General features: G+C 39.6%; 1 protein-coding gene across 1 annotated transcript; it reads right to left on the reverse strand.

The window, feature by feature from the left end:
- Positions 1 to 1,309: 1,309 nt before the first annotated feature.
- On the reverse strand, positions 1,310 to 25,065 carry LOC127368843 (dihydropyrimidinase-related protein 5-like). The gene is made up of 14 exons (XM_051410066.1): positions 24,949 to 25,065; positions 16,218 to 16,332; positions 14,520 to 14,669; positions 9,369 to 9,527; positions 7,844 to 8,023; positions 7,438 to 7,506; positions 7,119 to 7,163; positions 6,956 to 7,031; positions 6,687 to 6,843; positions 6,425 to 6,566; positions 5,285 to 5,427; positions 4,963 to 5,170; positions 3,949 to 4,129; positions 1,310 to 3,835 (listed from the first exon to the last, which is right to left on the reverse strand). The coding sequence occupies exons 2-14, from the start codon at positions 16,326 to 16,328 to the stop codon at positions 3,750 to 3,752; spliced, it is 1,707 nt and encodes a 568-aa protein (XP_051266026.1). The 5' UTR covers positions 16,329 to 16,332; positions 24,949 to 25,065; the 3' UTR covers positions 1,310 to 3,749.
- Positions 25,066 to 27,100: the final 2,035 nt, after the last annotated feature.

The raw sequence follows: 27,100 nt of genomic DNA on the forward strand, positions 1-27,100 counted from the left end.
CGTAGTAAACGTTAGAGCTTCTCCGTCATCCTCTGGTTCAGCTATCCACTCACTTTGAATAAAAGTTTACATATAATTTGGCCAGAACATTAACGTCAGCTGGCTATATATTAGGTGTCAGCAGCGGGGGAAGAAAGTACTCACATCTTAAATAAAATTACTGATACAACAAAATATATTTTAAGTGTGTAGAAGTAAGTAAAAGTACCCACTGTGCAGAATGAAAATATATAGTAGTGATGATCAATTACTGATGCATCAGTGTGTCACTTTGATGTTGTAGAAAGGTGAAGTTTATTTAAACTACTTTATATATGTGTGGGTGGCTTAATACATAATAAAACAACACAATTTAGTCTATTTATATTTCATATTCAAAATCTTAACTAGCAACTAAAGCTGTTACATAAATGTGATGGAGCTAAAAATAAAATATGTCCCTCTGAAATGTAGGGCAGTAGAAGTATAAATAGGCCTATCATTGATGGAAATACTCTAGTACCTTTAAACTGTATTTAAGTACAGTACTTGAGTAAATGTACTTTTTCACCACTGGGTGTCAGTGAGTGCATCTTTGCTTTATAATTATGTATTTAGGTAATATGATTATATATGAGTGTAATAGGATTAAGCACAGTAGGCTACAACAGAAAACATATTCAATTATTATTATTTTACTGTAATGTTTGCAGGGTTTTTCATAACTTTGACTTTTAGTATGTAATTGTTTGACTAACTCTGGTTTCTTATTCTTTTTCATTGGGGAAGAGAAAAATAATCTCTGTAGTGGAGCACAATCATTTATATTAAGGAGACAGAACCGTCAAACCTTGTGTGATCCGAGCCGGCTTGACATTTTATGGCAGGTCAACCGGGGACACCAGCCTGGTTACATCAAATAAAACCAGTTGCTTCATCCAGCCAGCCTTGAGTCCCATATGTGGAAGTGAGTTTTCCTTTCTCATGGATTTAAATAGGATTTTGGTTAAAATTTGCTTTTATTTTTTAATTGGTATCCTGCACTTTCATTGGTTTTGCAGTTTCACTCTTATTTGTAGTTTGCATTTCCCTGTATTTCTACTTCTTCTTTCAACACTGTCTATTTTAGTGTGCTTGTATACAAAGTACATTTATGTATGCAAAGCATTTCAGGCGGAACATATTTCCTCTGGATGAAGAGTTTAATATGATCTTATTGCGCTTTTTCTATGCATTTGTTAATGAATCAATCACTTTATTAATCTTTTGCTAACTTGTACCATGTTGGTATTTTAGAAACATCAGGGGACACATAAGAAGAATCAAAACGTTATTTTTCTCACTTTATTCTTTTTGCTGTTACTCTTGTGGTAAGAAACAAGCAGCCACTTACAGATTCAACAGGTTCACTGTCCAACACAACAAGAATCTACAAACACACACAGCCACTGACCAGTCACAGTGCCTTCAAAACAACGAAACCATCCAACAATAAAATAATGTCATCGTAGGTAATTGTAAAAAACAGCACCAGTTGTTGTGAGCCTGTGGAGAGATTTCACTCCTCTGTCTCTGTAGTGGTGCTCTTCATGCATGGGTTTGGGTGTGGCACGGGTGATTCACATTGGCACATTTACTCTTTCAACTAAAAAAACAAAAGAAAACAAACATCCTAAATATATAGTTCACAGACAAGAAGACGTGATAATGTATAAATATAATACTGCTTGTCAGGAATGAGACATCATCAGGAGGTGAGAGAGTCAGTGGTTTTCTTCATCCTGTGCAGCTCAATCGCCCTGCTCTGTGGAGATTTTTATTATTTTATTTCCCTACAGGTAGGAAGTCTGCTTTCAAAATGTAGTGGAGATGCTACTGAAACTAAACAACATAATATCTTTCAGGCCCCTCTGTGCTCAATCTGGGGCCTCAATTATCAACTGTGTGTACGGACATTTTTGTAGGTAAATTGTGCAAACACTGATTTCCACAGAGAATCAGATTTATTATATTATTATATTCTTCTTGTGCTTCATGATGTGCAAACATTTGAAACCAGTAATTCTGAATCTCAGCCTCGCTGTCTCTGATGTGCTATATTTTTCCACAAGACGTCTTCCACTGAAGCTGCATGAATCAGTTTGGGGCAGAACTCCAAAACAAGCTGAACATCACACACATTTGGCACATTATAGCCATATTAAGTTGTTATAGCTACTATATATTAAGAGTTGCGTGTTTACACATTCACATGTTTCTGTTGCCCTATCCTTCTAACTCTAGTTTGACCAACAGCTGAGGATAAAGTCCTGGTTCTTTAGCTGCTTAGTCCTCCATTTTCTTCACTGGCTAGTTGCTGACTTTGTCATTTGTTGCTGAAGGTCAGCCTACAATGGGTTTATGAGAGCTTTATAGCTGGGAACGGGTTTGTTGAGAGCACTGAAAGTTAACCACAACAGTAAACTTGTGGGGTATAAAACTAAAACAATGAGGTGAAAAAAGCTAAACAAGTAAATTAGACTGTTCATGCTAATTTAATTAACTCTTTCTTGTGACTACTCTTGCCCACAGATTTAGAGGTTTACACACATTTTGATAAATGAGACCCCTGATGTTTTCACTCAGCAGGCTTTAAGTGATCTCTGTGGTGCATGAGAAGGCACTGCGTTCAACTTTATTCATGTAAAGGACATGAAGCATTATTCTTATGTTTTGTATTATCAGTAGCATAGTCACAGAAAGCTTTTCCTCCTTGTTATCCCCACTGTGATCTTTAAATCACCTTCTCTTCATCCTTCTTTTAAGAAACTGAACTGACTTCTCTTCAGTCTTCCAGCACTTTGCAAGGTCTATAAAACCCACGTTTCCATGACAGAAATGCCTACATTTAGCTGTTGTTGGATCAGTCCTGGGAGCAGATTTATAACCCCAGGTCAGCCTACAGGTTGTATAATTCTGTAACTCAGTCTATAGACCCTGCTACATTGCAGGTGAGGCAGGGATGTTTCTGGGATACGTGAGAGTTGTTTCAGTCAAAGGCAGTGAAAATATAAGGATGGATAGGGTCAAGTCTGACTCTATCTACAGAGTGTAGTTGTAAGATCACACAGTGTTCGAAGCAGTTGGATTTCACCACCACACAGCACAGTTCGTCCATTGGAAATAAAAACACTGTTAGAGGAACCCACAGTGCAGCAGGAAGCCGAGCACAGTGGGTCTTTAATCACACACAGAATCCACACAGATCTTCAAATGAGTCTAAAGCTATGGTGTCTACAGTGTACCGTATGTTTGTGTGTGTGACAGGGGTATAATAGATTTTTCACTGAATCCAGTTCTACTTTTTTTAAATAATTCAGTCGACATCACTTCAGTTTAAACCATCAAAAACTGTACTGGTTTTGATCTTTCACAGTTTGTTTAGTTTGCACTTCTTCATGGGATAGGAGCAGGGTGATAATGAGAAGGCTTTGTCAATGTTAGTATGATCAGCTTGAATTTGGCAAAACATTTTAAATTCATAGATAGCCCTTTACTCTCGTTTAATTAATCAGGTCAGTCACTCCAATTAAGACACAAATTATATTTGTAAAAGTCACTTTGGCAGATCACTGATCATCAGCTAGGTCTTCACCAATCACAGACAAGTGCTTGAATTATTTTCCCTTCTTAACTTTAATCCTGTGATTAAAAATCAGTGCAGTTTTCCTGGTTGCTCAGAAATATACAAAACAAGGAGGGTCGGACGGTTGAAGCTCCTGCACCAGTGATTACCAGATACCACTGGAGCGACCGCCAGGGGGGGCCAGGATCCGAGCAGAGGACCTCTTCGGGATGTGGTCATCAACCTGAGATCCTGAGAGAAAAACACAAATTCTTCCTTCAGTCTGACCCCCAAAAAAATCACCACAACAACAGTTCTGAGGGATTTACTAAACAATTGCAATGTTAAGTTTTATTTCAGCCTACCCGAAAGGCTAAAGGAGGACTCATGGAGGTCTCGGACTCCCTGGTGCACCCGAATACCAGAGCCTCCTTTGTTAGCCTCCCCGTCTATGGGGCCCAAACCGAGCTCCTTCTTCATGGTGTTGGCCACCATGGCCACATCACCAGAGTAGGGATCCCTGACAACCCCTTTGTAGGCCTGAGTCTGAAACAGAGAGGCAAGAGGTGAAAGGTAAAGAATAAATACTGACACTCACAGATACAAGCTTGGCACGCAGATTTTAAATCAAAAGTCTAGTCGTCACCAAAAGTTTAGCTAAAATTGGTTCTTTATTCCCTTCATGAAGGAACGTGAGCACAAACTTTATCATCTGGTGTTCTTGGTTAGCGGGGGTATTAAGTAACAGATACAGTAATAATAGGCCTGTCAATAACACTCAACATTTATTTGACCTGACAGTTGTTCATTCAGGAGTTCATTCAGGAGCATCCACAACAAGTTTTTGCCTTTCACAGATTCTGACTAAATGTCCATAATAATCACAATATCTTTTAAAAGGAGCCGACCGACACAGTATAAAAACATGGAATGTGACAAATCTTGAATATAATATTAATAATATAATGACTTGAACTGATACCCAGCAAATAAATAAAAAGTAGTGAGAATGGAAAAGTAGCAGTATTGAATTCCCAGCAGTATAAACCATCCATTTAAAACACAGGAAAGCCAAACCCTGCAGAGGCTGGATGGAGGATTTTGCAGACAGCAGCAGCAGAAAAACAGTGTCAGCGCACAGAGAGAGCAAGAGCATTAAATCCTTTATATAGACTGTCAAATCAGTGCAGTTAGACACAGTATGATGGGTGTGTTCGCAGTAGGTTCAGTGTCAGCTGACACAGCAAAGCACAGCATGAGCCCTGGTGTACTGACAGGACTACCTAACTTTTTTAGAAAGTTTTGTAACATAATTTGATTCTGTTTTAAGTGATTGGAGGACAGAAACACAGATGTGAATGAATAAAAAGTGAACACACCTTTTCTCTCTGCACCATCTTCTTGTAGAGGTAGTCAGGGAAAGTGCGCTGTGGGTAGAACTTTCCGGAGCCCTCGGCACACATGAACACACCGTTCTCACACACCAAACGTCCTCGGCTGATGGTGACCAGGGGAACACCATGGCAGCGCAGCCCCTCGTACAGGTTGAAGTCTCCACCCTGCACCTGAGTGCTCACAGAGATCGTCCTGCACAGACGTAACATTAATACCAGTAAGTTTGTTCAGCACAAAATCAAGTAATAACGACAAGCAATCTGTGTTTGTGAGCCATGGCTTCATGTTGTAAATATAACTTTGTACCTCGTTGCATCTGGGTCCCAGACAACCAGATCAGCGTCCGCCCCGGGGATGATACGACCCTTGCGTGGGTACAGGTTGTAGATCTTTGCAGCGTTAGAGCTCGTCACAGCCACAAAACGATTCTCATCCATTTTTCCTGTGACCTGCAGGTATTAATATATAAAGAAATGAAAGAAGTCATAAGATTCTTTGCCGATATTATCGTGCAGGAGGGATGCACGATAATATTGGCACATTATAGGTATTGACTGACAAAGGCTTTAAAATGAAATGTTTCATGAACATTTCTGCTGATACGACAGGACAAAAAGATGATGCTTTAATAATCCACACATGGTGCGGAGGTTTTTTTGAAATGTCCAAAACAGATAGCAAAGATGCTGTTTGCAACAATTTCTCAGTGTTTGTCCTGCCAAGAGGAGCCAAACGATTGCATTCTTTCAACACTACATATTTAATTTCCCATCGTAAGAGCATCGTAAATCACAATAACAAAAGGCATAATAATATGTTAATTACACTACAGGAGAGAGGGTCTCTGCAATTAGGGGGAGAAATATGTGCATATATTGGCATCACCCATCGGCCAATATGAGTTGGAAAATATCAGCATTTCTAACACTGACAAAACTCTATCGTAAAAAACTATGTGTCCCTATTTTGCAGGAATTGATTTGGCTGCTTTTTCAGACAATGCCCCTGTTTGGACATTCCTCAGAGATATTATTAGAGTTAAGCTGGGCTCAGACTACAGGAGTTTTAAAATCCTAACCACTTTTGAAATAGGGTTATACCAGGCAAATAAGGCTCTGTAATCTCAAACATGCAAATACTACAAGATTTGTAAAAAATGATGCATCACACACTATTATTAAGATTATTGTGCCAGAGGGAGCAATGCACCACCTCATGTGATCTCATGGGGAAGCAGATGTACACAAAATGGAGAGTGACGTAGTAGAACAACTTAATTGTAGTTAATATTTCACAGTGAGGAAAAACTGTTTTTTAGCTCACAGTAATATATTGTAAAAATAGTTGCAGATGAACTCGCTGCTCTGCAACAAAACCTAAGGCGATGGACATGGTCTGCTCCTGTTACTGTCACTAAATTATGTGTGTGTGTGTGTGTGTACGTACCACTCCCCTCTCCCAAATGACACTCATCCTGTCCTGGACTCCAGCTACTCCATGAGGGATCTTTGTGAAGTCCTCCTTGCCCAAAGCTCTCTGCTTGATGGTAAATGGACGGTGCTCTGATGCCACAACACTCAGAGTATCACTGGAAACAGGATATATATATATATATGCATGTTTCAGTTTAGGGCAAGTTTTGTATCTTTGATGTCAGTCAGTCTGTATTTTAAGGGCACTATCTGTACTATCTGTACAAAGCACATACTTGCCCAGCAGGCCCATGAGGTAGCTGGGTGTGTTCGGGTCAAGGCGGAGAGGAGGGATGATAACATGGGCGGCAGCATGAGCCCAGTCCTGGTGGTAATACTGCATCCCATTCAACACTGCGTGAGCTACTGTGGTCTCTGCATGGACCACCTTACCTGCAGGGACAAAACAGAAAGAACACAAAAGAGGAAAGAGGTTTGTTACAAGGAGATCATCATCATCTACGTAGTAAATAGAACATACTAGTGTTTCTTTATTGCAGCCCACCTTGCATCTTAGCAGCAGCAATCATATCTCCAGCAGACATACTGGACACATTCACCAGGTAGATTGGACAGCGAGCCTGCAAAGTGCATCCAATAATTTATCAATAACATACAGACACCTGCACACAGACAGGATATTAAAATTAGATTTTGTGTCTGTTTACCCTATTGGCGATGGTGACAGCTCTGTGAGTAGCCTCAGACTCCAGCTGATAAGACAGACAGAATCACAAAATGAGAGGTTTAATAAACACTCAACAATCATCCCTACAGGTTTTCTGTCAAAATCAGGCTTCAGATTTCCCTTTCTAATTCAATTTCATCATTGTTGGAAAACTTTAATACACTAAAATGTATGTTTTATTATTAACATTTGAAGGATAAAAAAATAAACAGATAAAAAAAGCAATAAGAGAGCACCAAAATGCTTTCTAGTCATGTAAGTTTATCTAAATGAAAAATAATAGTATATAGTAAATTCACCTCCTCTGGTCGACTGATCTCAATACCCTCCGGTCCACTGATGCCCAAATCCAGAGCCTCTTTGGCACTCTAACGACACACACACACACACACACACACACACACACACACACACACACACACACACACACACACACACACACACTTATTAAAGTTATTTTAAATTTTGTAATTGTTTCTTCAAACACACACATACAGATGATCACTGTCTCTAAAATGTTTCTACTTCAGTGGCCAAAATAGGCACATAACACCAAAATATTCAGCAATTAATGAACTTTCATGACAGGCAGAAATTAAGTAAGAGCAAGTAAAGTAATTATTTACTGTGCTGAACATCTGTTATCAAAAGGAAAACACGGAAGAAGCAACTGTGTCTGTGGTTATTTGTTTGTTGGATGAGCACCTCTGCCACCAGCTCTCCGTTCTCAGCGTGGACGCGTGCGATGGCCCCAATGTCCTTACAGGTCTGCAGCGTCTGGTAGAGCTCAGAGTCCCTCAGCATCATCATATCTTTGTAGGCCATGAACATCTGGAATGAGTTCACTCCATGCTCTCTCACCAGGGTCTCCATCTCGTTACGCACCTGAGCACAGGACAAAGGTCAGAGGTCAACGATGTGGATTAGTTCTGGTTGCAAATAATTTCTGAGAACTGAGAACGTTTTGGTTTGGTTTGTATCGGATATACTGTAGACTGTAAATATAAATATACGTCAGTAAGTATAAATAATACTGTACTGGTATTGGCAAAAGCCAACAGTGAAGAGCATTAGCCAGTGTGGATGTAGTCATAGAGGGAAAGAGAAACTCTGTGTGTGTGTGTGTGTGTGTGTGTGTGTGTGTGTGTGTGTGTGTGTGTGTGTGTGTTTGTTATATGGGGCGTGAAATGAGCTTGGAGAGCAGCCAGAATGAGATCACATTGCATTCATATTGATGAATTTCATAGTCCCAAAGAGACATTCACAACATAGAAAAATCTATAATACACTAAACAGAAACTATATGGTGTTTACCAGGGAAAATATTCAAACTATACAGCAGTAAAATTCAAATGAAGGAGAAAGAAGTACTGTATATATCTTCCTTCATTTAAAAGGCTGTTATAACTTGGAATCGCCTTCACTAACTATAAAAGCTTCAGGTGGAAATTTAAAGCTTTTGTTTATTGTAATCTCAGTCAGTAGGAAGACACAGGTTGCAGGTTTCATGTACTTACAAAGCTGCAGTAACTATACTACAGTAATATAGTAATATTAGTGTTGACTAAAGAGTTAATAGTCAATTTATAAGTGTGACCTATTATAACATTGAAGGGTATTAGTAAAGATCAATAACAAAGGATCTTAGTATAATGGCATGGCCATCATAAAACACTAAACAGCAACATGGTGCCATTAGAGCTGAAATGATTCATTGATCAATGAATTTAACATAGATACCAAATGATTTCTCAATTAATAAAGGATAACTGCTATTAATTAATAATGGCAATAATACTTAGTTGCAGCCCTAGTTGCTGTTATATGAAGGTACAACAAAGATGTTTTTAACCGCTAGATTTTAGACATTGTAACGTTAAACATTTTATATATATATATAAAATAACATGTGGCACAAAGTCAGCAGATGATGCAACACAGATATTAAAGCCAAAGGCTGAATGAGGCATGTTGACTCATAGAATCTGCCTAATGTGCCCAGTGAGTATGTGTGTTAACCTAGTTCGTGTAAGGTTTAATCTAGGTCATTACACATTTCACCCATAAATGAAAATGTTTGGCTGCTTTATTAGTCATTCAGCGAGCATAATAGCTTAAGGAGCAAAACAGCAAGAGTGAATTCTGTTCATAAAAGATGTGAGTGGAAGTGTGTCCATGCTGTTCACTGGTCCTGGTACAGCTCACATGGTGACCCCTCTTTGGCTCTTACCTTTGGTCCCCACCAAGTCACCCCGACATGCAGAGCGTAGTCGCAGCACGCCTTGGCATCGGCCTGAGCTCTGCACTTCTCGTAGGCGTCCAGCAGGGAGCAGTGTTGTTCAGGCAGGACCAGACCCATCACCATGGTGGTACCACCCATCAGAGCCGCCTGGGTGAGGTGAGTGTGGAAGGAAAACAGAAAACAGATTGATTAGAGACGAGAACAATGTTTCCACTGTAAAGCAGATAGACGCTGATTGTTCGGGTGACAATGAGCAATAGTCCTTTATAAACTGTTTTCTCATCATCTTATTGTCTACTTGTTACTCTGTTGTATAAAGACTGCACAAAGACTGACATTGCTATTTACATAGAAAACATTTAAGTGAGCTGGTTACCAGTTATTAAACAGAGGAAAGTTTGTAGCATTTCTTTTCTTTCTTCTGCTAATCTGTGAACAATTTATCTGAAATGTTTGTTTTGTACATTTCTTACTGGAAGATGTCTTGCTATGTTGATGCTGATGTCTACTAGTATCTTGTAATCCCACAATTAGAGAAAATGTCATTTGTTAGTGATTCCCAATGATTATTATTATCAAAATAATTGAAAATTATTAAATAAATTTGTTTTCTTATTATAATTTCAATATCAAAAGACTGACATACTCCATGACACTCCATTTTAATGTTGTTGATTAGCTCTCTCTAGAGAAACCTCTCTAGGTTTTAAATTTACAAAACTGACAAAATTTGGTCTATTTTAAGAAGAGCCTACCTCTTAGAAAACAAAAAAAATGATCATAATTTTTTCTGAATCTGATATCTGTTTTTCACAGAGACTCCAAGACAGGAAACATGAAAAGGAGAAGGAGAGGATGTTAGAGGAAACGACTGATGGAGAATAGAAGAAAGTGGAGAAAGTTAGGGAGGAGAAGACACACAGAAGAATGAGAAGAAGGATGGGGGAAGAAGATGACAGGCTGTAAAACTGATGAAGTGAAGGGAGCGGTCTGCAGTTGGTCTCAGTTGGTTGAATTGTAAATGCACTTTTGTGTAGCCATGACAACAGATACTGCTCAGCCATGCCTCTCACATGTGCCCACCCTCCTCCTCCTCTATCCATCCAAAATTGCACTGACAGTCACCCATTCAATATCCTCTAACAGAGTCCAGGGATATTACACTGAGAGATGGGAAAACAGGCAATAATAATTTATGAAACAGGAAATGAACAGAGAGAGAGAGCTGTAACATGCTGTGTCTCTGCACCACACAGATTTCAATTTTCATCTCAGTTAAGTCAGAATAAAAACCAGAACAGGTGTTCACTTCCAAAATAGCCTCCATTCATCATTTCTACAGCCTAGCCTGAATAAAATGTTACTAAATATGAAACAGTTGTGATATATGTGTCAGCGTCGAGTCATTCCTGCAGACTCCAGACATGTCGCAGACAGGGGTGGGGACTTGTGCTTTGCAGTGACAGCTCCACTAGCCAACGAGCCACCAGGTTTCCCATTACCATAGTAACGAGTACGAATCGTCTGCAGCGTCAGCATCGAAGTGTCGGTGCATATGTGTGAGCATGAAGACTGTAGTGTCATCGATCACTGTCAGTGTGTGAGTGTAAGAGGGCATGGACGCAGCTGGGGATTGTGGGATTTACACTGTCTGTCTGCATGGCCTTAATTAAAATTTACTGCTGCAAAAACAGGGATTGTGCAAGCAGAAAAAGAGAAAGAGACAGCATAAGAGACAGAGCTAAAAGAAGAAATATACTGAACGGTATAATTGTGCATTTTCCTCAGTGTGAGGGTTGCAGAGGCCAGTAGCAGATGTTTCTCTGCCAAGCTGGAATAAAGAAACTGCCTGCAGGATGAAATGTCTTTCATCTTGCCCTGTTTCCTCTTTCTAGGCTACATCTGTAACTACAGCCACCAAATATCATCTAATTTTAGACTGTTCTAAATTACAAATCTGCTAAAGAGATCTTATAAGTAGCAAATCATCAGTGACAGGCGGTTATTGTTTGTAATACAGTCTGTGTTGCATTTTGTATTTATCATAAAGCCGACAAAAAAACAGATTTATTATTGTATTTAGATGGACCATGATGTAACAAAACACACTTTGGTTTCAAAAGTTGGGGGCAAATATTTCTATACAGATGGTGTAGCTGCGTGTTTATGTTAAAATACACCACACCATCATTTCATTTACATGGTTTTAATCTAACAACTCTCATGAAAAAGCCTCAGGAAGCCCGACATACTGTACTCTCCCATTTGGTTCCTTATCCATATTATTGATCCTTGACAGCATGGTTAAAGTGGATGGTGACACATAAACCCCAAACAGTGTTTTAACATGAATCCCCTACTCTATTAAAGACCCCCAACCCCTACTGTGAAGATAATCCCCTGACAAGAAAGTAAAACAGACAGAAAAGGGGGAGAAATGGAGGAGAGAGAAAATGTGTGTAACTATTAGAGCGTGTGGGTGTGAGCAGTAGAGTGTGAAGCACATTCACAATCACTAGTTTTAGTCGATCAAAAGACAATGAAACACTACGTCTAGCAACTATGTTGATAAATTAATCGTTTAGCAGAAGAGCCAAACTTCTTAGATGTGAGTATTTGCTGGTTTTCTGCAGCGTTCGTTTCAACTATGCAAAAAAAAATCATAGTTGAATAATACAATTATATTAAGTGAGTACAGAAAGGCTTTGTTGGATTGCTACGTGTACTGTATGTATAAAATATGGGGAGAGAGGAGGAGAGACACTGAGGATGAGTGAGACATGACTGATGTGAGAGGATGAGAGGATCTCTGCATGTTGGACTTTATCAGTGTCAGACAGATTACCACTGCAGCTCTCTGATCAGCCTCTATCAGCATCTCTCATACAGCTGAACACCTCACCTTCGTTCATCCCCTCCTCCTCCTCCTCTCCCTCCTCTGCCTCTTCTGCCTGCAGAGACATTAAAAAGATCTCTGCAGTGCCTGCTGGGAGAGATACAGAGCTGCACTGATCATATTTTAGCTAAATATTTACCCTACAAATCACATCTAATCCAGTGCAGTCAATCTGACATACATTTTTTTATGGATATGACTAATTAGTGCAGCACTGTGAAGACTAATTGTGAATTACACTGAGAATAGCCCAGTATGTAACACTTAGGAGGATCTATCTATATAATATTCATAACTATGTTTTCATTGATCTATTATCACCTGGAAATAAGAGTTGTTGTGTTTTTGTTACTTTAAAATTCGCCTTTTATAACAACAGGCACAGCAGGTTGCCTTCCATGTAGTCCGCCATGTTTCTACAGTAGCCCAGAACGGACAAACCAAACACTGGCTCTAGATGCACATTTTTTGCATGTTTAACAGCCACTGTTGTTTCTGTTTCAAGGGAGTTGCAATCTGCAACTACACTGCTAGATGCCACTTAATCCTACACACTGGACCTTTAAGTATAGTGTAAGTACATATACTTTATTCTGTTAACACTTAATAGTGCACATGTAGTATTATGGAGGTTTCAGGTTTCAGCTTAAATGGTCTAAATGTTGTTGCAAAGGCTTTTTCAACCTCGTTTGTAACTGAACTCTTAGATGTCTAAATAACCATTTGGGGGGGCGTAGGAAGGAAGGAAGGAAGGAAGGAAGGAAGGCGTGAGAGGGAGAAGACTGTACAAAACGATGGGAGGGAGGGAAGAGGATGCGGAGAGAAATAGTTTTGGGGTCCATCACCATTGCACATGAGCCGTTCCCGCAGTAACACAGTCACCATAGAGATCACACAATACTACCGTGGTCTTGCATGCACACACATTTGCTCCCTCTGATTTCCACACTAAGAGTGGGGGTTAGTTGCCATGACAGCGAGGTCAGTGGGTAGAGGTTTGGCAGTTGGGGGGTTGCTGGGGTAAAGCTGGCATACGGATGATTCAATCCCCCCGAAATTCCTCTCACCCCTCTTCAGTTGGCATTCCATTAGATGCTTATTTCACTGAGATACAGCAAAGTCCCTCGACATAATATAACTTGCCATCATTTTGAATTTTTAATGGATTTTAAAGGTTTCAGTGAATTTGTTAGCTGTAGCTAATAACCATTACTTCTAAGAGTTAGCCAAAATACAAGATACAAGATACAACGACAGTAACAACAAGCAATCACATAATTATATCTCATTATCTTTATATTACATAAACAAGATAAGTTTATGGTTATGGTTGATACAAATGTATCTTGTATGATACTACCATCAATACAGGCCAGGAGTTAAATACTTGTCCCTGTTAAAATCTTGAGATGATAGAAGATAGATTGAACATTTGGCCCAGTACTTCAAACACGTTCCCTTGGCTTTACAAAATCGAAGTCCAAGCACTCTTCAGGCACACTTTATCCTCTGCAATTAAAATAAACTCACTCATCTGGGAACCAATGCTGCAATTAATATTTTATAAATGTGATAAATTATAATCACAAGAAGGAACATTGATCATAAATGCACAATTGCTGCAGACTGACTGTTTTAGGAAAGGCTACAAAATGGATTTCTGTTTGATCTTTGCTCCCAGCTTAGATTATATTAGCGACTGCCACCCCCTTGTACACCCAGTTCACGCCCTTGACTTAAACCCCCTAGTGATCAAAAATGTTTCAGCCATCAACAACAAAAGCCCATAACATCCTCCAACACATACCGCTGCAGGCAACAATTACACTCCCTCTTTTGAATTTGTAAGTCTAATTATTAAATCATCCTCTCTGCTCTGAGTCTCAGGGGATCAGTGGAAAACATGCAGAGCATCCATAGGAACTGAACTAATAAACCCGGTACGAATAAAGACCGAACAGCTGTGTGTGTGTGTGTAAAAAGAGTCTTTGCTTTCAACCAGAAACTTGTGACAGCTGTTTGGGTTTGCTTCCTATAGGACCAGTGTAAGCACATATGTGGTCATTAGTCTTGATGAACGCATGAAGCTGAAAGCAGGGTGAAAATTTGCGTATATAAAAGACAGAGAGTGAGAGCGAGAGAAAGTATGTCTGTGCATGACAGCTGTCTCTGGATTCTAAATGTGTTTAATCACAGGCATGCTGACAAGCCTAGTCATAACACAGTCCTGTGTGTGCGTGTACCTTGGTCCCACTGTAGAAGTCATCCTGAATGCTGGCGTTCATGAAAGTCTCCTGCAGATGCACACTGGTGTCTATTCCGCCCGGCAACACCAGCTTTCCGGAGGCATCAATCACCTTAGCACCGCCTGGAATCATCAGCTCCTTTCCAACCTGAAACGAGAGTGAAATACCTCAACAACTGTTTGACGGGTTGCTATGAAATGTTATACAGACACTCATGATACATATTGAGAATCCTGTTGATGTTGGTGTTCCCCTGACTCCCTTAGCGCCACAAGCAGGTCCAAATTTTCAATTATCAAGTGAAATATCTCAATATATACTTGATTAGGGCATTGATGATTCCAAATCCAAATGACTTTGTTGATACCCTGAACTTTCCTCTAATGCCACTATAAAGTAGATCTTGTAGTTGAGAGTGAAAAGTCTTTTCACATTAATATAGATATCATGATTAGGGCTACAACTTCTGATGTCTTAACAACTACTGGAGGAATTTCCATGAATTCTGACACACACACACACACACACATTAATCTCCTCCTCATGGAAAATTGTAATAACTCTGGTGATCTGTTAACTTTTAACAGATCTAGTGTCACCATCAGGTCCACATTTAAATTTGTCCTGTATGTTTATGACCTGAACTAATGACGTTCAGCTCTAATTTGTGTTTGGTAAGCAGTATACCTGCATAGCATCAGCATGTAAGCATTGTCACTGTGTGCATGTTAGCAGGCTGACACTAGCATTTAGCTTTAAGTACAGCCTCACAGAGCCGCTATCATGGCTGTAAACTCTTGATCTTGTATCAGGTGACCACACCACCCTGATTCATCACCTGTCTAAATCTATTTTTAACTGTAAAGTTACTCATTTCAGCTGTTAATAGGATATGGCTCCTCCTACAAGCTTAAATAGTGAACGTTGACTGCAAAGTTGACAGAGACAATGCCAGCACATAAAGTACTTTGCAACTGAGTGAAAGTATCAAGGAGCTGGTGCTTTGTAGTGTTAACCTCAGCCATTTGGAAACTTGTTGTGTATTAACACCATATTCTCATGTGTATATTCCTAAGCTCTTCCAATACTGCTGGCATCTAATGCATACTTAAATGGTTCTTTCTGGCAGCATGAGGGCTGTTTATCTGAACTAACCTTCTTAAAATTATTCTTAAAACCATCTTACTTTATTATTATTATTACAAAATTAAAATATTAATATTTAATTTAATTTAATATAAATATTTAAAAAACTAAGGAACCAAACCTCCTTTGTTAAGTTGCACCCACTAACACAATCCTACTAATCCTAATACTGTTTTTGCCATAGCAGTGGAGTGATTTAGTACGAGTACAGCCGAGCTTTCCAGGTTTCTGAGTCAAATGCATCCTCTTCACATAAACCGATGCTTATTTCCATGACAACGTTCTGTGAGCTAATAATAGCGTTTACTATCATCATGCAGAGCCACAGAGTTCACTGAGGGGTTCATTCTCTTCATACTGTATTTTTGGTAAATGACTCACACAACAGCTGGGGATACTCTGGACAGTGTGTGTGTGTTTGTGTTTGTGTGTGTGTGTGTGTGTGTGTGTGTGTGTGTGTGCATGACAGAAATATATATATGTTTTTAATGTATATGGTATTTTGTGAGAATGAGTTGTAAAACTGTACAGTATATAAATATGGTCTACCTGCTGTATGATGCCGTTCTCAATGTAGACATCTGCTTCCTGGGTGAAGTCATCATTGACCACCTTCCCTCCCTTGATGAGGATACGCATCGAACCCATGTTGGCAGCCATAGTCCTAACAAAGGAACAAAAAACAACAAAACATTTAACATTAACATTACTTTACTGCTGAGTTTTGTAAAGGTAGCTTCTTTAGGGGGAAAAATGGGAAAACTATCCAAGAAAATGCCACTGCATGACTCATGCATGTTTGAGTGGCAGCCCAACTGGAAACCATTTATTTTTTTCGGCTCCTTCCACAAGACTTTCCAACGTTTCTGTGCACAAATGCATTTCACCGCAAAGTAAATGATATTTTGCCTAATGCAAACCATTGCTTGTTCCTTCCTTCCCACTCTTGACTTCACTCTTCACTTCAAGAGTCACCCATTTGTGAGCGATACTGCATGCAGATACAGGAAGGTTGAGCCTTGAAAAACAGGTATTGTTTGACAGATCAAAATCACTTATCCAACAAAACAGTTCTAGTAATCACAGAGAAACACAAGCAGAAACAAACGTAGATAGGAAGATCAAAATAGGCCTGATAGAGAGGGGAAGAAGGGAAATGTTTTAGTGCTTTATGATGATATAAGAGTTTATTCCTGTCCATGGAAACAGTGAACAATAAAAAAAAGTCTTCATTCAAGGTTAAAAGCTCCTCAAAGTGATTTCTTTTGTTATATCAATCTAAATGTTGTTCCTGAGGTTAACCAAATCACTACCATACTGGAGACATACTATTCAGTATGGATTTTTCTTCAATATAACATTGCCAAAAGAAAACTAAAATCAGGGAGGACATTTGTTTGGCATTGCACCTTTGTAGTCGGTCGCAGGAACCTTCCTCTAACAATCTAAAACCACAGTCAACAAGAATGAATGAAAAGGGAAAACAACATCCTGAGTGATGTTGTGGTGCTGTTGCAGACATTGTATGGATGTATCATCAAAGAAAATGTGTCCCCTCATTAAAAAAACAGATGCTGCCTCTGATTGCCAGAACACAAGGGGACAATCATCCATAATTACACCAGTCTGCTCATTTTGTATTTTCTGCTGAGTTACAGTGTGTGACACATATTCTGTCTTCATGTCTCAGGAGAGAGAAAACTTCCTCCAAGCTCTTAGTGTGTCAGCTCGGTCTATGAAATATTAAGAGGCGAGGAGAGAATCAATAATTTACAAATCTATTACAGTATCTGATGGAATACGACAGATTCAAAGAGTACTGCATAGACTGATGGAAAATAGTTGCTCCTTTAAAAAAATATACCTGCTTACTTACCCACTTTTCTTACTAGCTTTATGAACAGAATCACACTGGAGGAAGATACTAAGGATGAAGGATAACTTCATATAATAACTTGGACTGGTGTCAACTGTCACAGATACAATTAGTCAATTAACAACAGAAAAATAACTAACAAATAACATTTTGACAAGTAATTTTTCAGTTTACATTTTTCAACCATTCCAAACATTCCTTGTTCCAGCTTTTCCAGTGTGGAGACTTTTGGTCTGAAGACGTTGCTCTAGGCTTTAGAAAACCTTTAGGGTAATTTTTCACTATTTTCACTATTCTAATCGAAAAAATAATTCCTGGTTGCCGCCCTACCTCCTGTAAATATAAAAAGTGTATTTCTACAGGCCTTCTCGTTAAAAAAACATGGATCTAATTAACCTAATTTCAAGTATTTCTACTGTATGTTGCACAATGAGCACTTTACAAAATGAATGCCCGGTGGTATTTGTAAGCACTTCTCCTCCCTGCCCCCTACTTTAGAAAAGATAATGATAACTTCTGGCAATGGTAATTTCAGGTTGTTTTAGTTACAGTACATGTTGCACTCATGGACTATTCAATGCACGTTCCTGAGGTTTAATTTTAAAAAGGTTTACACGTTTTATAATTATATTACACCAGAGTCTGGTACACTGTACATGGAAAGTGTATTTTGCCACCTGGGTTTAGTATTGGTCCAACATGTGATACTTTCAGATGATTATTGAAGAAAAGCAGCTTGAGCAAGTCTAATGGGATCAACAAACTGAGAGCTTCTCCTACAAGCATCTCTCTGTGTGTATGTGTGTATTCTGCATGGATGGCTGTATGCAATGTGTTGGATGGCAGGACACAATGGCCTCCCAGTCACACAGAATCAACTCAAAAGAAATGGAGGAGAATAGAGAGAGGAAGGAGAGGAGAGAGGAGGGGAGCGAGAAAGAGAACAGTGAACAGAATAATGAGGAGAGAAAAATCTAGAGCCTGAAATTTGTACCCCAAACCACATGAGGCTAAAATGGGTCCTATGGGATAGAGAAAGGTTAGGCAGAAGTTCTTATTTAAAGGAATACGATAGGATTTCCTGTAGGTCGGGCCACTTTTTAACTAATAAAGACATACAGTAGTAAAGATTATATGGTTATTAAAGGCGAGAATAATAAAATATGTGTACTATCTGACTTTGCTCTGAGGCATTCCACAATCCTATTGCTTCAGCACTGAACAGAAATCATTTGGCACCAGGTCAGAGTCCAGTGGAGCTCAGAGAAAACTGATGGGAAAAGAAGGGGTGAAAAAGAGATAGAGAACTTATGGAAGAGAGGCAGAAGAGCAGGGGTGGCAATGAGATGAATCCACTGATAGAGGAAGAGGAGAAAGGGAGGATTGTGTATAGATGAAAGATAAAGTGATCGTGGTAAACATGGTGGTGGGGGTGCAGTATGGAAAGTAGTGCCCTAAAGGGCTGGCAGCCAGAATAAAAGATTGGTTTCCCAGGAGATGGGAACTGGAGTGCTTTCAGTGAAAAAGCCTACAAAGACACAAACACACACACACACACACACACACACACACACACAATTGCATGCCATATCGAAAAAATCAACCCAATGAAGTTAACTAGTTTTTGTCCCTAGCTTAGATCATTTCAAATAAAAGTTCAACATGTTTGACCTTCTGACCTTTAATTGTCGTGCCTCCATCAGGTCAATCAGTGTAATGTCTTTGTTGTGGACAATAATAAACTTTTGTTTTGTTGACTTGTATCAAACGCTGCTGTTCATTTCTATTTAACAAGCTTCCAGCTACACCATCTGTAGGCTAACGTTCGTGTACCAATTTCACTGCCGCTGAGTTACTCAAGCAACCCATCAGAAAGTCAGTTAATCTGTCAGTTATATAAAAAACAACATCTCCAGTTCTGTGACTGTTTCCTAATCCATGCACCCTAACATCTGTGTAATTTAATGGAATTTGAATTTGCATGTTTTTTGCATAGTATGTTTAAATGACTTCACTCTGGCCTATATTGTGTTTACCTGAGGTTTGAATGCTGCATTCTTATGGTGTTTGTTTGTTTGTTTGTCAACTTGGTTATGTCCACAAAATAGTTTATTTCTTTAGACAATTATTTCATATTTAACTCAATATCTGTGAAATATTCTGCCTCATTTTATAAAAATGTAGCAACAAGCATATTTTTGACAAATGTCCTGACTGTTTCTTTTGGATGTAGGTGATACTGATACAGCTAGACCCTTTATCACTTGTACAGAAAGAGATCTACCGCAGTCTGTCCAGCCACCAATAAATCCAATAGGAACTGACACCGTACTAGGAACAGTGGAGAGTTACAGTTAAGGGCCTGCTGCTGAATCAGAGGTCTGATTGAGTTCTGCTGGCTGTTTAGCTTCTGATACTACATTTTGCAACCAGTCTCTCTCACACAATAAGCACAGTGCTTTGTTGGTATTAAATCCTGATATTATTGTCAGATAAAAACAGCACATAACGGACTCTGGAAAAAGCAAAACGGCAAATTCTTTGGGTGATACTGATCAATCACTTACATCTTCTGATCTTTTTGTTTTGTCCCAAATGTCGTCATGTTTAAAATTTGACCACAGTACAATAATTTGTCATTGTTCATTAGAGCAAAGGTTTTCATCTTGCAGGATTAAGGAAACAAGGGACAGTGAGAGAGTGATGTCTACGTGAAATCTCTCTGGCCTCTATTACTGATATTTAAAAGCTGAAGCTACTGTTGACACTATCTTCCTGTCAGCTCCATCCAAAACCCACACAGCTGACTGACTGTGTGTGTGGGAATGGGAACGCTGACTAAACAGACCTCTGCACCGGACACTGGGAGCTTTGTGTGTCTGTAAGGACTGTAAGCCATAGGAAATTAAAGTCAACTTATATAATTGACATTCTGGACAGTGACACCTTTAATACTTAAAACACACAAACACCAAGTCCTCCAGCTGGTCAAAGGAAGGGAACATAACAATCATAGTGCCCACTGTATGTCCTGTAGGCGGACCATCGACTGTAGTTTTGGTATTAGTTTATCAGCGGCCTCAGACACCGTCTGACTGGCTGTCCAGCCTCATGAATCAGTGATTTCACCTATTTACTGTAGTGATCATATTTCTTGGATTAGAAACACAGACTTTTTATCAAAGAAGTGGGCCAACTTGAAGTAATGTGAATCGACATGAGGCATGATGTGACATGAGGCGCTGTGAGGTGTCAGGTGATGTGACGTGATTTGACATGAGGCAACATGAGGCAACATGAGGCACTGGGGTGTCATGAGGAATGGACCGCCTGTCTTTGTCACAGCTACTTCTTTGGGTTGGCTTGATGTGTCAGTGGATTATGATTACTGCTACACAACAACCAAATATGTCTGTGAAACCTGAGACTGGTGATTTCTGATTTTTCCACTCTGGAAAAGCAAGCATATTTAGTGTTACACTAAATGTGGACCAGAGGTCAAAATTGTAAGGAAAGATGACTTTTCAACTTTGATGGCTTAATGTTGAAAGCTGACTTTATCGTCTGCCCTACTAAAAGCATCCAGAAATTCCAACTCCAAAGACCACCAGGCTGAAAAGAACAGATCTATTTAGACTTCTTCAGTGCAGGTCTACAGTGTGTGTGTGTGTGTGTGTGTGTGTGTGTGTGGATTTGCTTTCTGCTGTGGCATAGCAGGTATTACAGACAGACAGACAGACAGACAGACAAACAGTGACACACCAAGCAGCATTTCTCACTCACCCTGTGACCAGCTGCTTCAGCACACACACACACACACACACACACACACACACACACACACACACACACACACACACACACAGGTGCACTGTAGATGCACATGTACATGTTCAGTTCCCACATGCACACACACACATTGTGCTCACAATTACAAACACACACAGACACACCCTGACTTCTCTCCATGCAGACAGCGTTAATTAATAATGAATGAGGAGCAGGACGCAGACTTAGCCCAGACTCCCAAAGTCACAATGTCACGCAAACATGTTTCCATAACCACATGGTCCTACCAGACACATAGCCATTTTACAGTAAAGCTGCACGCTAGTCTTTCATGTATGAACATTAATGAAACACCAAAACTATGGCTATAAAATTATTAAAAAGAAAAAATGAACTAAAAAGCTAGAATGAACAAGTTACTTCACTTACCAGTAAGCTTCAATTTAATACTTTAATTATATAGTAAAAACAAGAGTTAAAGGCATCTTGGAAAAACTAAATAAACTAAACTAAAACAAACAAAAGCACTATACTAAAAAATATATTAATAATAAGTATGTATAAATCTTACTAGCAGAGGCTGAGATCATCACAAAACAAAAAGCAGGATAAAGATTAAAACCAGCTTGTGAACAAAAAGCCAAATCTATTTCTGGAAAAAACAGTTCAAATGTGACGTAGTAGCTGCTGACAACCTCAGATGTCCGTTTCTGGGCAAGTGCAGGCTACATGTGTGGTATGGAAGTGTGTGTGTGTGAGTTGATGCATGCTGTAAGTGAGAAGAAAGGAGTGGACAGCTGCTGACTCCTGCTTGATCTGGAGAGTAATCGCCACAGGGAGCGACGGTGTACAGTGTGTGTGTGTGTGTGTGAACAGCATGAGCTATTTAAAAAGCCTGCACAAACGTGCATCAGACAACTTTACAACAAATTCATATAAATAGACATCAAACACACACACACACACACACACACACACACACACACACACACACACACACACAGGATGGGGTTTAAAGAGTTGTGGGTGCTACTGGAGGTTCATGGATAAATAAGCCATTAGTGAATCACACACAGATAAACAGACAACAACAACAACAGCGCTCGCATAACTAAGTAGGCCATCACTCTGAGGATTAGGGGCATCTCTCTACATGCACTCTCTCATCATCCTGTACTTTTATATTTGAGTGAAAGACAGGCGGGTCTATCATTGTTTTATTGATCCATCTCTGTCTCTTCTTACACTCACTCTCCTCTGTCTCAGGTAAGTTATCAAAGAAAAACGTCTTCTGTTTGATTTCTTTTGTCCGACCTTTGACCTTACCTCCTTTGCCACCAACTGGCCAAATATTATCTTCACAAACAGATATGTCTAACCCCATTCATGCTCCACAGAGGATGACCACATAATGTTTTCTCCAGCATCAAAAGAGTCAGTATGCTGCACATGAAGTGGATGGTGCCACTGCCTGAAACCCCTCCACAGCTACACCTTTCCGGCATCAGAACTGGACTGAGCTGACTGACCAGGTGTGCTCAAGGATTCAAGGTTAAAGGCCCTGACACACCAGGTCACAGCGGTTGGCCGTCAGCCAATGTCGGTCTGTTGGTGAGCGTCTGCAGCCCTAGTTTTCTGCACTGTTGGCACTCATCTGCGGCTTTTCCAGTAGACTTAAGCATGGTGAATCGGTGGTGAGAGAAATCGCTTTCATTGGCTGGTCAGCTTAAGAGAAATCAGTGCACGAGCCACAAACAGCAGAGAACAGCAAACGACTTTGTCAGAAGGACCATCTCATCTGATCATTCAAACAAGATATTTAAAAAGCGTCTTTTTTAATACCACAGTCCTACATCTCCAAAGTAGCACCTGTACCACCATTCACATTATTAATGTGGTTCTTTGTCAGCCAATCAGAACAGCTATTAACACCAGTGGTCGACAGATATGGATTTTAATGTCCAATGTCAGTATTTAAAGAGCAGTGATGCCTCAAAACAAAGAAACGTCATTCAGGCATATGTTTAGATGTTTACAGCAGTTATAGTGCAGGGCTCAAAATTACAAAACTATTTCCACCACCTTCACAAACAGCTGAACGCTAACATCGTTCCACAGCAGCCACACTGACAAGGCTACCTGCAGATGTGTCTTATGAGCACAAACACCGGCCGATTTAACACTAATTAACATTTTGCCTTCAGACGTTGTCAAACAACATGTTTATTACAAACTAGTTTGTTTCGAACAAACCCAGACCTCAAGACTTAAGACACTTAAAAGGTTTTTGTGAATTTGACCCCAGGACTTGTTAACATGTTAAAAAAATCTATTCTTGACATTTTCTTCTCATTCATTGAAATATGTATGGTTTGAAAGGAGCTGTCAGAGTAACAGATATAAGAATGAAACATTAACTTAACGATTAGTTGACAGAAGACAGACGTTTCCCAAATATCAATCCATCTATTATCCACACCTCTTATCCTTTGCAGGGCCGCAGGTACAACCTTCGGCCCATTTTCCGAATAACCAAATCAAATATCTTCTAACTACAACCTTGTTTTTCTCTTCTGCTTCATAACGCTGCAAATCTGTGATGTGCAACCATAGTTATTTTCACATTTACAGCTTATGACAAAAGGATTAATTATATATAACAAAAGCAGAATAGATGCAACCCTAATGTATTATACAATGTGTAGGCAAACAGATTACATCATCTAATTAGGATGCTCTCTAATGTATTCAAGTCATTGTGCTGCACTGAGGACCCTTAGAGACCCTCTTAAGGATCCTTAAACCAAAAGATGGAGGCCTCAACAGCCCCTGATCCACAAAGCAGATCTACACAGAACCCAGCAATAGAAAACTCACCTGTTCACTTCACATTATGTTCATCCACACACACGGATCACGGCACACACACACACACACACACACACACACACCAGCAGACTCGTTCGTATGCATGACGACTCCAGACCCTCCTCTTCATCATTACCCGGACTCAATATATGTGATAGAACAGAAAGTAACCTATAACAGACTTACATAACGACCACACACACACACACACACACACACACATCACACACACACACATTACACACAGCCTTATTGCACTGATGGTACGTTGAATACACACACACACACACACACACACAATACACACACACACACACACACACACACACACACACACTCATACATCTCACCCATATTTCGTCGTCACAGGCACACGATGCTAGCTGGCAGCATACGACCCATCTTTACATTTTCTGGCGGTTTTATGTGAAATTCACACAGTTTCATTCACAGAGCAGAGAAGGGCTCGTATTAATTAATTCAAATTCACATGTAAACGAAGAATTACATCATCTAAATGTCCAATGAGACAGCTGAGGAGAGAGCTGTGATGTGATGTTAACGGTACTGTTGCAAGTGGAAAGTAAACGGATATTAACGTCCGAACGCTGCCGTTATTAACGATTTTTAACGGCCCTAAATAAGCATATCGATGATCAATTCCTTCCAATTCTTGTCAAACAGAGGAAAAAACCCCTGACATCTTAATTCTTCACATTTCACACTCACATTTTTTGAGTTTCTTACCCTTTTTCTCTTTTTTTTAAATTCAGATTCCCAGGTCCTCGCCTCAGCAGCCGCCTCTCTCCGTTGCCCAGCACCAGCCGAGTGCGCGAGGACAGCTGGCACAGCGCGAGCCGCAGATGCTTCCATACCGACAGTCCGGCAGCAGCCAATCAGGAGCCGCTAGAACCTGAGCAACGGAAAAACTGACCAATAGGAGACGAGATGTGTCCGGTGAAGGGGTCTCCTCCTCGCAGTAGACAGGGGCGTGTCTGCTGCCTCCAGAGACATATGCTGCCTTCAAGGCTGTCGGAAATATTGCGGTTAGGACCTGATGAACTGAAGTACTAAATCTGAATCAGGGAGGTACAGATATTTTTTATAAATGTAAATTATAAATAATTGTTGTATCTATTGTGTTGTAAATATATTGAGATTAAAAGTTCAGTGTTCATTTTTAAAGTGGTTTACCAAACAATCTCACCACAAAGTCTTCTAATAAATCTCAATATAAAGTTATATAATAATTCAGAACCGATACTAATGGACCTTGTGGTTACATTGTTCTGTCAACTCTAAAAATATTGTTTTTACATCAGTAAGACTAAGACAGGTGACCAAACTAAGAATTATACTACTATTATACTAATAATTTATTTAATTTTTAAACAGTTGTATATCTGTTTTTGAAAAGTATTCAATAGTATAAATCCCATTAGGCTTTAGGGGTCCACATCAGTACCTACTATTACCGTTGCCCAAGCTCTCTAAGAAGACTACCCACATACATATAACATTTTACAAGAATATTTACAACAATGTAAACAATTCTGCAAGCGACGTAAAATAAATAGAAAACTCTGTCACTCAGTGGTAACATTTCAAGTCAGGTTGCTAAAATTAGATTAATGCACCTTCCACTAACCCTGCATAAAGTAGTGAGAAAATATTGAATTTCCCCCTGATATCAGTGACATTTTCTCTATTTTGATCTGCTGCTGCATCACAAAATAAAAGCTGTACTGACCAGATGAAACACTGCACGACAACAACAACAACAATAAAAACAATCCTCTGAAGTCACTGCATCCAGTTTTTGGTATTATTTCTGAACCGGGGCACTTGAATGCTACACTTCACTCACAAGGGCTTACAAGGAGCACTTGAAGGCAACAATATGGGGCTGAAGGGCCACAGCATGGACACAGGTTGCTCCCCCTTTGGCAGCAGGGCTGACTGGTGCTGTGGTGGGTATTAAGGAGGTGAGAGCAGTGTGAACAGAGGTTTCTTACAGGTGTCAAACTGATGAATAAGTTACTACCTGTCTGTCTGAACTGTAGGCAGATGAGGATTTATGGAGCAGGGCTGATGACTTCCTGAATATTATCTGAGTATAACAGCTGTATGATAAATAATTAATTAAACTATCAGCGAGGAAGGGCTACTGCAGTCTTGCCTTTGGCATTTTATAGACTTCATTTATATCATGATGTAATCTATCATAAGGCTGGTAGGGCTCACTGAGACACAGTTTTACCTTAGTAGCTTAGTAAAATATGGTGTGTGTATAGTTGCAGTATACTTACATTGTTGTCTGTTTTGTGAGTCTTTCAACTTCTGAATTTTCTGCTTCACAAAACTCCACACACAGGTGAAACAGAAACACCTTTTGTCAATAAAAGGGCCCTACAAACTTAGCAACAGTGCCGAGGTACAGGTAAAGGCTGCCTAAAACTGTCATTATTGATGTAAAGTGGAACATTTTTTAGCAAGTTTGGTAAAAGGGGAAGTTTTTTCTTTGAACATATTTCTATCCACACTGGAAACATTTGGTACTGACCTTATTTAAACATGCATTATCATATTTAAAGCCCATAGACATATACTGACATTGGGGGTGTAACAATTTTGACTTCTAAATCAAATAATTCAGTTATTAAAACTAGTTCCTGGCGCTGTGGGCCAGCTCCTGTGGTCTGAAACAAACCTCTCACAAGTGACAAACTGTCGATCACACACACTAACAGACAGACGAAGAAAGTGCTGAGTGTTATTGTGTTGATCTGATGTCAGCAGATTTTACTGAGCCTCAACAGAGAGACAGTTCAATCAGGAGAGACTCTGAACGTGCACAATGAAGATGAGAAGTGTGGAAAGTCTTTGGCGTTAGACCCCA

The sequence above is a fragment of the Dicentrarchus labrax genome, unplaced genomic scaffold (genome assembly GCF_905237075.1).
Source record: "Dicentrarchus labrax unplaced genomic scaffold, dlabrax2021, whole genome shotgun sequence".
NCBI classification, from domain to species: Eukaryota; Metazoa; Chordata; class Actinopteri; family Moronidae; genus Dicentrarchus; species Dicentrarchus labrax.